The 14,608-nt window shown below is 37.7% G+C and overlaps 1 protein-coding gene across 3 annotated transcripts in view; it reads left to right on the forward strand.

Annotated features, from left to right (window-relative positions):
* The window catches only part of GALNT13 (polypeptide N-acetylgalactosaminyltransferase 13), a 766,581-nt gene that overhangs the window by 573,300 nt on the left and 178,673 nt on the right, over positions 1-14,608 (forward strand). For all 3 annotated transcript variants that reach the window (XM_053698312.1, XM_053698310.1, XM_053698311.1), the window contains exon 9: positions 7,521-7,619. In XM_053698312.1, the coding sequence (XP_053554287.1) occupies positions 7,521-7,619 (99 nt within the window). The remainder of the gene's footprint in view (positions 1-7,520; positions 7,620-14,608) is intronic.

The raw sequence follows: 14,608 nt of genomic DNA on the forward strand, positions 1-14,608 counted from the left end.
CCGGTTCTCCTTAGTCCAATGCTACCAATTATAAGCAAGCTTTTACTATGTACTTATAGGTTGTTTTTCATAAAGTTAATTATCCTTTATGTGTATCAGTAACCAATATTTTTAAAGGTAACCTATATCACTAACAAATATAGATCCTCATGGTGTAACATGATGGCCGATTAGTGCTGATTTTGCATTGCCATCCGCTGTTAGAGGTGTTATTTGTTGAACGTGTCTTATAAGTACACAATCAATGTGTGAATGCTGCAAATTGACGTCCTAGGACTGAAAGGCCTTAGCTCTGTGTGCACATTTTTGGATGTGGTTCTTATGCATAGTCTAGTACATGTGATCAACTAGATATGTACAATAAGTTTCGGATCGATTCGGAAATTCAGAAAATTCGGCAAATTCGGAGATTCGGATCAAACAGAATTTCCGAATTAAAATACTGCCGAATTTACTGAATAAATCCAAATTAGTTCAGATTTATTCGGTAAATTTGGATGGCCATGGATTACACTAGTATTGTACAGTATATTAGGTTATATCACTCTGCTATGGCTTACACCTAATATACAGTACATATTACTAGTCTAATCCCACCTAACACTTACTGAAATTCCGAATTTCCGAACCAAACCGAATTGAACCGAATCCTGCCGAATTTCTTCGAATCCGAATGAATCTGAAACGAATCCGGACCGAATCGATTCAAAATTTTCCGAATTTGAATCGATCCGAACCCGAGAAATTCGAAAAATTCTGAATCGATACAAACCGAACCAAATTTTTTCGCCATGCACATATCTATGATCAACTATCTGTTATAGGCTTGCAAGAACATTATTGCTCTGTGTTTATTTTCTTTTGGGCAGTCTTATCGACTAGTCTTTTAATAAACAGGTTTATTGTGATGAACAACCTGTCTGTCTAGGAACACTACCACAGGCATCTAGATTAAGAAAACACTACCACATCTAGGGATATCTAGAAAGTTTTCTAATTTCTCTGATCTCCCCACAACACCAGCGACTTAACCCTTCCCCTTCTGCAGTTTGAACCCTTGAGACTGCTAGAAAGGACTGCAGGATAAATTTAAACTAAAAATACTTCCTCATCATTTACCTTTTGGAAACCTTAAAGGGACATGAAACCCAATTTTATTCTTTCATGATTTAGAAAGAGCATACAATTATAAACATCTTTCTAATTTACTTCTATTATCTATTTTGGTTCATTCTCTTGATATTCGTTGCTGAAAAGCATATCTAGATATGCTTAGTAGCTGCTGATTGGTAGCTGCACATAGATGCCTCCTGTGATTGGTTCACCGTGTGCATTGCTATTTCTTCATTAAAGTATATCTAAAGAATGAAGCAAATTAGTTAATAGAAGTAAATTGGAATGTTGTTTAAAATTGTATTCTCTATCTGAATCATGAAAGAAAATGTGTCCCTTTAACCCCAGCTAAAATGCATTTAATTCACTTTTTATCCTATATTAAAGGAGCAACAATGCACTACTGGAAGCTAGCTGAACACGTGGTGAGCCAATAACAAAAGGTATTTATTTGCAGCCACCAATCAGCATCTAGCTTCCAGAAGTGTATTGCTGCTTATTAGCATACCTAGGTATGATTTTCAAAAATGATACTAAGGCCTAGATTTGGAGTTCGGCGGTAGCCGTCAAAACCAGCGTTAGAGGCTCCTAACGCTGGTTTTGGCCGCCCGCTGGTATTTGGAGTCAGTGATTAAAGGGTCTAACGCTCACTTTTCAGCCGCGACTTTTCCATACCGCAGATCCCCCTACGCCATTTGCGTATCCTATCTTTTCAATGGGATCTTTCTAACGCCGGTATTTAGAGTCGTTTTTGAAGTGAGCGTTAGAGCTCTAAAGACAAAACTCCAGCCGCCTGAAAATAGCAGGAGTTAAGAGCTTTCTGGCTAACGCCGGTTCATAGAGCTCTTAACTACTGTACCCTAAAGTACACTAACACCCATCAACTACCTATGTACCCCTAAACCGAGCTCCCCCCACATCGCCGCCACTCGATTAAAATTTTTAACCCCTAATCTGCCGACCGCCACCTACGTTATACTTATGTACCCCTAATCTGCTGCCCCTAACCCCGCCGACCCCTGTATTACATTTATTAACCCCTAACCTGCCCCCCACAACGTCGCCGCCAGCTACTTAAAATAATTAACCCCTAATCTTCCGACCGCAAAGCGCCGCCACCTACGTTATCCCTATGTACCCCTAATCTGCTGCCCCTAACACCGCCGACCCCTATATTATATTTATTAACCCCTAATCTGCCCCCCTCAACGTCGCCGACACCTGCCTACACTTATTAACCCCTAATCTGCCGAGCGGACCTGAGCGCTACTATAATAAAGTTATTAACCCCTAACCCGCCTCACTAACCCTATAATAAATAGTATTAACCCCCTAATCTGCCCTCCCTAACATCGCCGACACCTAACTTCAATTATTAACCCCTAATCTGACGACCGCAGCTCACCGCTATTCTAATAAATGTATTAACCCCTAAAGCTAAGTCTAACCCTAACACTAACACCCCCCTAACTTAAATATAATTTACATCTAACGAAATAAATTAACTCTTATTAAATAAATTATTCCTATTTAAAGCTAAATACTTACCTGTAAAATAAATCCTAATATAGCTACAATATAAATTATAATTATATTATAGCTATTTTAGGATTAATATTTATTTTACAGGCAACTTTGTAATTATTTTAACCAGGTACAATAGCTATTAAATAGTTAAGAACTATTTAATAGTTACCTAGTTAAAATAATAACTAATTTACCTGTAAAATAAATCCTAACCTAAGATATAATTAAACCTAACACTAGACTATCAATAAAATAATTAAATAAACTACCTACAATTACCTACAATTAACCTAACACTACACTATCAATAAATTAATTAAACACAATTCCTACAAATAAATACAATTAAATAAACTAGCTAAAGTACAAAAAATAAAAAAGAACTAAGTTACAAAAAATAAAAAAATATTTACAAACATAAGAAAAATATTACAACAATTTTAAACTAATTACACCTACTCTAAGCCCCCTAATAAAATAACAAAGACCCCCAAAATAAAAAATTCCCTACCCTATTCTAAATTAAAAAAGTTACAAGCTCTTTTACCTTACCAGCCCTGAACAGGGCCCTTTGCGGGGCATGCCCCAAGAATTTCAGCTCTTTTGCCTGTAAAAGAATAAATACAATACCCCCCCCAACATTACAACCCACCACCCACATACCCCTAATCTAACCCAAACCCCCCTTAAATAAACCTAACACTAAGCCCCTGAAGATCTTCCTACCTTGTCTTCACCATCCAGGTTCACCGATCCGTCCTGAAGAGCTCCTCCGATGTCCTGATCCAAGCCCAAGCGGGGGGCTGAAGAGGTCCATGATCCGGTCAAAGTCTTCATCCAAGCGGGGCAGAAGAGGATCTTCCATCCGATTGAAGTCATCATCCAGGCGGCATCTTCTATGGTCTTCCATCCGGAGCGAAGCGGCAGGATCCTGAAGACCTCCAGCGCGGAACATCCATCCGGACCGACGACTGAACGACGAATGACTGTTCCTTTAAGGGACGTCATCCAAGATGGCGTCCCTCGAATTCCGATTGGCTGATAGGATTCTATCAGCCAATCGGAATTAAGGTAGGAAAATTCTGATTGGCTGATGGAATCAGCCAATCAGAATCAAGTTCAATTCGATTGGCTGATCCAATCAGCCAATCAGATTGAGCTCGCATTCTATTGGCTGTTCCGATCAGCCAATAGAATGCGAGCTCAATCTGATTGGCTGATTGGATCAGCCAATCGGATTGAACTAGATTCTGATTGGCTGATTCCATCAGCCAATCAGAAAATTCCTACCTTAATTCCGATTGGCTGATAGAATCCTATCAGCCAATCAGAATTCGAGGGACGCCATCTTGGATGACGTCCCTTAAAGGAACAGTCATTCGTCGTTCAGTCGTCGGTCCGGATGGATGTTCCGCGCTGGAGGTCTTCAGGATCCTGCCGCTTCGCTCCGGATGGAAGACCATAGAAGATGCCGCCTAGATGATGACTTCAATCAGATGGAAGATCCTCTTTTGCCCCGCTTGGATGAAGACTTTGACCGGATCATGGACCTCTTCAGCCCCCCGCTTGGGCTTGGATCAGGACATTGGAGGAGCTCTTCAGGACGGATCGGTGAACCTGGATGGTGAAGACAAGGTAGGAAGATCTTCAGGGGCTTAGTGTTAGGTTTATTTAAGGGGGGTTTGGGTTAGATTAGGGGTATGTGGGTGGTGGGTTGTAATGTTGTGGGGGGGTATTGTATTTATTCTTTTACAGGCAAAAGAGCTGAAATTCTTGGGGCATGCCCCGCAAAGGGCCCTGTTCAGGGCTGGTAAGGTAAAAGAGCTTGTAACTTTTTAAATTTAGAATAGGGTAGGGAATTTTTTATTTTGGGGGTCTTTGTTATTTTATTAGGGGGCTTAGAGTAGGTGTAATTAGTTTAAAATTGTTGTAATATTTTTCTTATGTTTGTAAATATTTTTTTATTTTTTGTAACTTAGTTCTTTTTTATTTTTTGTACTTTAGCTAGTTTATTTAATTGTATTTATTTGTAGGAATTGTGTTTAATTAATTTATTGATAGTGTAGTGTTAGGTTAATTGTAGGTAATTGTAGGTAGTTTATTTAATTATTTTATTGATAGGGTAGTGTTAGGTTTAATTATATCTTAGGTTAGGATTTATTTTACAGGTAAATTAGTTATTATTTTAACTAGGTAACTATTAAATAGTTCTTAACTATTTAATAGCTATTGTACCTGGTTAAAATAATTACAAAGTTGCCTGTAAAATAAATATTAATCCTAAAATAGCTATAATATAATTATAATTTATATTGTAGCTATATTAGGATTTATTTTACAGGTAAGTATTTAGCTTTAAATAGGAATAAGTTATTTAATAAGAGTTAATTTATTTCGTTAGATGTAAATTATATTTAAGTTAGGGGGGTGTTAGTGTTAGGGTTAGACTTAGCTTTAGGGGTTAATACATTTATTAGAATAGCGGTGAGCTCCGGTCGTCAGATTAGGGGTTAATAATTGAAGTTAGGTGTCGGCGATGTTAGGGAGGGCAGATTAGGGGTTAATACTATTTATGATAGGGTTAGTGAGGCGGATTAGGGGTTAATAACTTTATTATAGTAGCGCTCAGGTCCGCTCGGCAGATTAGGGGTTAATAAGTGTAGGCAGGTGTCGGCGACGTTGTGGGGGGCAGATTAGGGTTTAATAAATATAATATAGGGGTCGGCGGTGTTAGGGGCAGCAGATTAGGGGTACATAGGGATAACGTAGGTTGCGGCGGTTTACGGAGCGGCAGATTAGGGGTTAAAAAAAAAATGCAGGGCTCAGCGATAGCGGGGGCGGCACATCAGGGGTTAATAAGTGTAAGGTTAGGGGTGTTTAGACTCGGGGTACATGTTAGAGTGTTAGGTGCAGACGTAGGAAGTGTTTCCCCATAGGAAACAATGGGGCTGCGTTAGGAGCTGAACGCTGCTTTTTTGCAGGTGTTAGTTTTTTTTTCAGCTCAAACAGTCCCATTGTTTCCTATGGGAGAATCGTGCACGAGCACGTTTTTGAGGCTGGCCGCGTCCGTAAGCAACTCTGGTATCGAGAGTTGCATTTGCGGTAAAAATGCTCTACGCTCCTTTTTTGGAGCCTAACGCAGCATTTGTTTGAACTCTCGATACCAGAGTTAAATTTATGGTGCGGCCAGAAAAAAGCCTGCGGAGCGTTAACAGCCCTTTTACCGCCAAACTCCAAATCTAGGCCTAAGTGAACAAAGCAAATCAGACAAAAGAGGTAAATTAGAAAGTCATTTAAAATTGTATGCTTTATCTGAATCAGGAATGAAAAAAAATGGGTTTCATGTCCCTTTAAAGGGACATTAAACACTAAGGGCTAGATTACAAGTGGAGTGCAATCGTTTGCACTGTAGCGATAAGGGGTAGATTGCGAGGGTTTGCGCTCATCGGGCTTACCGCTGGTATTACAAATTGAAAGTAAATGCAATCATGTGAGTGCAATCGTTATTTATACTAAAATCATTGCCGCAATTTCAGAGCTGTGGTTAACTGTATGGCGAAAAAGCTGCACAAAACACTTAAAAAATAAATTACAAAGTGCTGTTACACTTATAATACACTGTCAAATAAAAATTATTTAAAAAATATTGCACAAAAAAGTTATAAGGGCTCAAAGATATGAGATCTCGGGTGTAAGATAGAAATAAACCCCCACCAAAGGTTTTTAACATAGAGATACATACATATACACATACAAACACTTAAAGGGACACTGAACCCAATGTTTTTCTTTCATGACTCAGATAGAGCATGACATTTTAAGCAACTTTCTCATTTACTCCTATTATCAATTTTTCTTCGTTCTCTTGCTATCTTTATTTTAAAAGCAACAATGTAAATCTTAGCAGCCAGACAATTTTAGGTTCAGCACCATGGATAGCGCTTGCTTATATTTACCCACCAATAAGCAAGCATAACCCAGGTTCTCAACCAAAAATGGGCCAGCTCCTATGCATCACATTCCTGCTTTTAAATAAAGATAGCAAGAAAACAAAGACAAATTGATAATATGAGTTATTTAGAAAGTTGCTTAAAATTGCATGCTCTATCTGAATCATGAAAGAAAAAAAATTGGGTTAAGTGTCCCTTTAGGTATATATGTATACATATACAGGCATATATATAAGTGCATTAAATAGTTATAAATATATATTTGTTTTAAAAAAAAATCAGATATGTGTAGAAATATTTATTGATGAATAAGTAGAACATATTCCTTTACATAAAGAACATTGGAATATAAAATATCCATATTTTCATGTTGGGTTAGTGCAAATGAGAATATGTGATGGTGTTTGCATGAGAGTGAGGTTCTTTTTTCCATTGTTTTCCCTCTATTGACTTATATGGTGGAATAGGTGAAAGTGCACGCAATATTTTATGTTTGAATATTTGCGCTATTCAGGTTACTGCTAGAGAAAAAACTGTTTACTTTCAACTTGTAATACGAGCGCAACCTGACTAGGACAAAAATCTTAAATCTAGCGGAGTTATCGTTCTAGCAGAAATGCAAAATACCGCTCCAATTGTAATCTAGACCTTAATAAATGCTAGGTAGAATAATGCATTAAAATAACATTTTGTGTTGAAATATATCGCAGCCTGCTCTCTCACCCATTTGTTAAGATAATGGGGCCGAATTATCAAGCTCCAAATGGAGCTTGATGCCCCTGTTTCCGCACGAACCTTCAATGTGCGGCAAACATGATACACTTCATCGTATCATGTTCGCTCGCACGGTCATAAATCGGCCCCTATATCTTAAAATATTTATTTACTTATTTATATATTTCAACTAATTCATTTCAATTCGCTTTTCAGATTCGAAATGTTGAAACTAATCAGTGTCTGGATAATATGGGTCGAAAAGAAAATGAAAAAGTTGGCATATTCAACTGTCATGGAATGGGTGGCAATCAGGTAAAATCAGGAGCCATATAAAACATTTAGAAAACATATTGATACTATATGGTGTTACCTCTGGTAACTTTTTTTATAATTTTGTTTACAATTTAGTTATTGGTTAGAAAAATAATTGTATTGCTATTGTTGTTGAAAATAATAATAATAATAATAATAATAATAATATTAATAATAATAAATTTCTCTCTTCACTGTGATGTATGCTAACTATACTGACTGTAATTTATTTTTGAAGTGTTTTGTGACACTTTTTAATTTTGCGAAACAGTTACCAACAGCTCTGAGTTTGTGGTAATGATTCAAGCATAAATCGCCATTGCGCTCACGCTAAACTTGTAATATGAGCGCAATTTAACCTGCGTGTAAACGATTGTGACAATCCTTGCGCAAACAATTGCGGGCTACTTGTGAATCTGGCCCTTCATATAAGTTAAACTTGCTTAAATTTATTTTGAAACTGTAAGTGCCCTGTTGGTGGAAAACACCATGTACCATGTGGATACAAAAAACATTTGTTTATTCATCACATAAACATTAGTAAAATAATTACTTTTAGAATGCTTTCTTTTGGATGACACAAAAAAAAAACAATGTAAAAATGAACCCAGTTAAATCATGTAAGTTAGCGGGAAGTAAATGTGTTAGGTTCCAAGTCACTCTCAAAATTTTCATTAGTAATGTAATATTATATTATATCATAACTTAATATATATTATATGTTTTATTATATATTATTATGTTTTACTTTAAGCTCTGAAATTAATGCTGTAAATGTAAAAACAGCAATATAAAATTTGTTTTATGTTTATTAGGCATATTACAGTCCATCAATATGGCAGTGGGAAGCTCTACAGGGAGTGCAGAATTATTAGGCAAATGAGTATTTTGACCACATCATCCTCTTTATGCATGTTGTCTTACTCCAAGCTGTATAGGCTCGAAAGCCTACTACCAATTAAGCATATTAGGTGATGTTCATCTCTGTAATGAGAAGGGGTGTGGTCTAATGACATCAACACCCTATATCAGGTGTGCATAATTATTAGGCAACTTCCTTTCCTTTGGCAAAATGGGTCAAAAGAAGGACTTGACAGGCTCAGAAAAGTAAAAAATAGTGAGATATCTTGCAGAGGGATGCAGCACTCTTAAAATTGCAAAGCTTCTGAAGCGTGATCATCGAACAATCAAGCGTTTCATTCAAAATAGTCAACAGGGTCGCAAGAAGCGTGTGGAAAAACCAAGGCGCAAAATAACTGCCCATGAACTGAGAAAAGTCAAGCGTGCAGCTGCCAAGATGCCACTTGCCACCAGTTTGGCCATATTTCAGAGCTGCAACATCACTGGAGTGCCCAAAAGCACAAGGTGTGCAATACTCAGAGACATGGCCAAGGTAAGAAAGGCTGAAAGACGACCACCACTAAACAAGACACACAAGCTGAAACGTCAAGACTGGGCCAAGAAATATCTCAAGACTGATTTTTCTAAGGTTTTATGGACTGATGAAATGAGAGTGAGTCTTGATGGGCCAGATGGATGGGCCCGTGGCTGGATTGGTAAAGGGCAGAGAGCTCCAGTCCGACTCAGACGCCAGCAAGGTGGAGGTGGAGTACTGGTTTGGGCTGGTATCATAAAAGATAAGCTTGTGGGGCCTTTTCGGGTTGAGGATGGAGTCAAGCTCAACTCCCAGTCCTACTGCCAGTTTCTGGAAGACACCTTCTTCAAGCAGTGGTACAGGAAGAAGTCTGCATCCTTCAAGAAAAACATGATTTTCATGCAGGACAATGCTCCATCACACGCGTCCAAGTACTCCACAGCGTGGCTGGCAAGAAAGGGTATAAAAGAAGAAAATCTAATGACATGGCCTCCTTGTTCACCTGATCTGAACCCCATTGAGAACCTGTGGTCCATCATCAAATGTGAGATTTACAAGGAGGGAAAACAGTACACCTCTCTGAACAGTGTCTGGAAGGCTGTGGTTGCTGCTGCACGCAATGTTGATGGTGAACAGATCAAAACACTGACAGAATCCATGGATGGCAGGCTTTTGAGTGTCCTTGCAAAGAAAGGTGGCTATATTGGTCACTGATTTGTTTTTGTTTTGTTTTTGAATGTCAGAAATGTATATTTGTGAATGTTGAGATGTTATATTGGTTTCACTGGTAAAAATAAATAATTGAAATGGGTATATATTTGTTTTTTGTTAAGTTGCCTAATAATTATGCACAGTAATAGTCACCTGCACACATAGATATCCCCCTAAAATAGCTAAAACTAAAAACAAACTAAAAACTACTTCCAAAAATATTCAGCTTTGATATTAATGAGTTTTTTGGGTTCATTGAGAACATGGTTGTTGTTCAATAATAAAATGAATCCACAAAAATACAACTTGCCTAATAATTCTGCACTCCCTGTATTTGTGTGCTTTTTAACATGCACATAGACATACACTTTCTGTTAACTTCAGGCCAGCATGAAAATAGTTTTTAGTTACTGCTCTTTTATATGCATGATAACAATTGTTTTTACAATTCACTGTACTGGACCTTTAAAAATCAAACTAATGGCAAACTACTCACGTGTGCTGTACACAGTATTACAGTGCTGGAAACTTTTCTGCAAATCTTTTGTTTTCCCCTGAAAAGCTTATGGAATAACTTCCTCAATGAAACAGGCACTATTGTGATGCTGCGCAAATTGAACTACCACAAAATGAGGGCTACCTGTACTTGAATGAGGGTAAAAAAGTAAAGTGCTCAAAAAGGATGGATGCTTATGAAACATATGGGAAAGGGAGAGAAAAGTCTATTGAAGTGTTTATTAAATAAAAACATGCACATTATATTAAATGTATAAAAATATAAAAATGAAGAATCACACTTAAAGGGCTTCCCATAAGAAGCAACGAGCGGACAAGGCAGGAATCTCAGAAACTGTCTGCCTGGTATCATGGCTATTGCTGCCCACATTTAACATTGCACAAGCATCAGACAAGTCCAGGGGAACTTGCAAACTTTAGGTCAGAACTGGTGTATAGGTTTGAAAGCAGTGGGTTAAATCGAGCCTATAGACTTAAGTTAAAAAATATAAACAGTAGAAAACCTACATTTTTTATTTAGCTTAAGGTAATTTAGTTAGGAGGATCGTTCGGTATTGCCTTAATTGATTCAATGAGCAAGGCCCTATTTAAGATTATAAAGGTAGAGCTTCCCTGATTTTTGTTAAGATGTTTATTTTGTTCAAATAAAGAAAACTTTATGTAGCAAACTTTCAGAAGATCAAACCATCTCATGATAGTAGTCAAAAATACCATAACTTGACATTTTGCAAATTGGTGATTATTGAAATTTACTGTAATAGCTTAAGACATATATATAAATTATAAAGAATCTAAGCAGTAAAGTAGTCAAAAAGCTAAGTTACCTCTTTGGATTATAGCCTTCTGGGAGGCATCACATGGTGACCCAGTTCTTTAAGCTTTGATAGCACAAATAGATGTGAATCAAGCTTTCCAGAAATTTCACAGTCAGACTTGCAAAGGCAGCTTATAATAATATGTCATTCATAGAGCAGTTATGCAGAACTTGCACTTGCAAAGCAAAATTCAAAAATGAATTTGTGTTAAGACCAACACATGGAAATAGATTAACACCAATCAAATAGTATTCTCTGTGTACCTTTGCAGCGTATCTGCAAGCCAGCTACAAGATAACTTTATATTAGCTCTAGTGAATTTTCCTTCTTTATGTTTTTCCTATACATTAGAAGCACAGCGTTTGCATGACAGAACCAAAATATCTGTTTTTTGTTTTCTTTGGGTTTTTTACATTTGTATTGGGCATACACAAAAAAATATAAGAAAGTGGCTTTTGTTGGTGAAAATGTATAAAAAATGCATTACCATAGCCAACAAACTGTGTGCTTGTTCAAACATGTTAATAAAGAAATTAATGCATTTAACAAAAGATAAAGAGGATAAATGATTCCAGGCAAAATCGGGAGGACAGAGGGAAGATCCTGCTTTTAGGACCTATGATGATGATTTGGATGGAGGATGAGTTTCTCTAATTTGAATTTGCTGAATACATAAGAGATGAAAAAGGATTGTCAGCTGAATAGTATGTGCAATTAGACATAAGAAAATGAAACTACACTTTTACCATGAGAAATAAAAAGAAAACTAAAAAAAGGAGGAGTTAAGGGGGTCATACTGTAAGATTCTCAGTACAGAAATCTATAACTATTTAACCTTAACTCCAATTTCATCCCTTATGTGATGCATTGACATCATCAATGGGATTGAATAACAGTGATTTGGAGGGTTTATGTGGGAGAACTTTGGGATTAGTCAATCCCCACGGTGGGAGAAATCCGGGGGGATTGACAAATCCCACTTTGGAATTAGCATAGCAGGTTATGAAGGAGCGGTCTGATGACTTCTGCTTCTAAACTATCGGCTGCAGCTAAACGTGCTCCAAAGCTGCATTTGCAACTTCTTAAATAGAGCCCTAAATATTTCTTAAATAAAGAGGGAAGCAGTAAAATATTTTGTTTTTAACAAAAACAGTATTTTTGATGTTATTTTTCCTTATGTAGTTTTAATCTTCTACATTTTTCTTATTCACAATTATTTTTATTTGATAAGTTTATCATATTCTAAGAAGAGGGACATATGTAGGTTGGATAGATGCATACTGCATCTTTGGACATTTAAACAAATTTAAGTAACACATTAAAATGTATACTATGGGGCTTATTTATCAAGGTCTGGCGGACCTGATCCGACACTGCGGATCAGGTCCGCCAGACCTCGCTGAATACGGCGAGCAATACGCTCGCCGTATTCAGCATTGCACCAGCAGCTCACAAGAGCTGCTGGTGCAATGCCGCCCCCTGCAGACTCACGGCCAAAGGGCCGCCAGCAGGGGGTGTCAATCAACCCGATCGTACTCAATCGGGTTGTATTGTGGCGATGTCTGTCCGCCTGCTCAGAGCAGGTGGACAGGTTATGGAGCAGCATTCTTACCATCAAGCTGCTTACGGAGCTTGTTAAATAGAGGCCTATGGGGCATATTTATTAAGCTCCGTCTAAAGAACACTGCTCCATAACTTGTCTGCCTGCTCTAAAGCGGCGGACAGAAATCAACCCAATCAAATACGATCTGGTTGAACTGCTGGTGCAATGATAAATGCCAACAGCGTATGCTGTCGGCATTTATCAATGTGCATCGATGTGAAGCAGACACGATGCGCTACTTCGTATCATGTCCGCTCGCACATTGTTAAATGTGCCCCTAAATATATTAATGATATATATGAAGAATATGAAAAATGTGTAAAGGAATTTGCAAATTATTAGAACACTAATTTTTAAAATGTACAACTTACAAGATACTAAATATGGAGATTAGATATTTATATTTTCAAATGTTAACTGAGTTACTGAGCGTAGAGTTCAAATTATGGTATAATTATTTTGAAAATAAAAAATAATACATTTTTCTGGGGACAAAATATTAAGAGCTACATCTGCTACATCTAAGGATGTGTATAGCTTAAGGCCAGTTTATAGATGTAAGGCATAGTTGTTCCACAATAGGCATACGGATCATCTTGAGAAGAGATTGGTAGAGATATGATCCTGTGATATTAAGAGACGTTATGACCAAGGCCCTGATGGTTGAAAGTGCTGCGAGGCGGTGATGTATTCAAAAGAAATCTGACACAATGTCAAGAAAGCCCTCAAAATATTAAAAAGTGCAGACATTACTGTTTAATTGCAGCATGGCCAAGAGGCATTTTACTATACATCACAATGGGTGTCGATGTTGGCGAAATATTCCAAGCAGCATCAGCACCAACATTGGAAATGTAAAGTAAAGGATGCCTTTATATTGCACCAAGCTAAACACATATATCAATGTAACCCTAAACCAACATAAACTCACAAGTCCTCAACTGGCATCTTCATTAAATTGTACCCGCAAAACACCAGTCTCAACATCTACAGTAAAAAGGCGACTCCGGCATGCTGGCCGTCTAGGCAGAGTTGCAAAGAAAAAGCCATATCTCAGACTTGCCAATAAAAAGAAAAGATTAAGATTGGAAAAATAAAACAGCTAGTGGACAGATGAAGATTGGAAAAAAAGTGTTATGGTTATGGACAGACAAATTTAATTTTAAGGTGTTCAGATCACAAAGAAGAACATTTGTGAGAAACAGACCAAATGAAAAGGTGCTGGACAAGTGCTTGACGCTATCTGTCTAGCATGGTGGTGCTCTGGGGGTGCTTTGGTGATGGTAAAGTGGGAGATTTCTACAGGGTAAAAGGGACCTTGCCATACTCTGTGGAAGTTTGAAAAATTGAAAACACAAAGAGAGAGCGCCTAATGGTGTAATATCGTCAAGATCAAAAGTGATACAAACATAAAAAGTATCTGCCAAGTGGATACTCACAAAGAGCTTAGCACTCGCAAGTAGTGCATACAGGCGGGCTGACCTTTGTACAGCAGTCAGTACGCTGAATGTATGGAAGTCGTGTCGGAGATCTGTTATGATAGAAAAAGAACACAGAAGACCAATGGTGCAATATCGTCTAAATCCAAATGGACACGGCAAAAGAACACAGTTTCAGCAAGATGTATACTCACAATGGAGTTGGCCCTCGCAAGTCGTGCATTTAGGCAGGCTGACCTTAATACAGCAGTCAGCACGCTGATTGTTTGTAGCTGTTATCGGCTTAGGCTTGTCCTCTGCACACCAGCGTGTGTACTGAATTCTCAGCTGTGGCTCAACTGTTTGCTGAGGGAAGGAAATCCTCTAGGTATGACGTGAACACACCAAAAAATGCACCTGAGGCTTGTTGAAGGCTCAGAATACACAAGGTGCATACAAGTTGTTGTTCAGATTAGTAGGTCACAGAATAAAAACGGGTGACTAAAAAAATGTTTTTGAAATTACCAATAAAAAAGGAAGTCAGCGGACAA

Source organism: Bombina bombina, chromosome 1 (assembly GCF_027579735.1).
Source record: "Bombina bombina isolate aBomBom1 chromosome 1, aBomBom1.pri, whole genome shotgun sequence".
NCBI classification, from domain to species: Eukaryota; Metazoa; Chordata; class Amphibia; order Anura; family Bombinatoridae; genus Bombina; species Bombina bombina.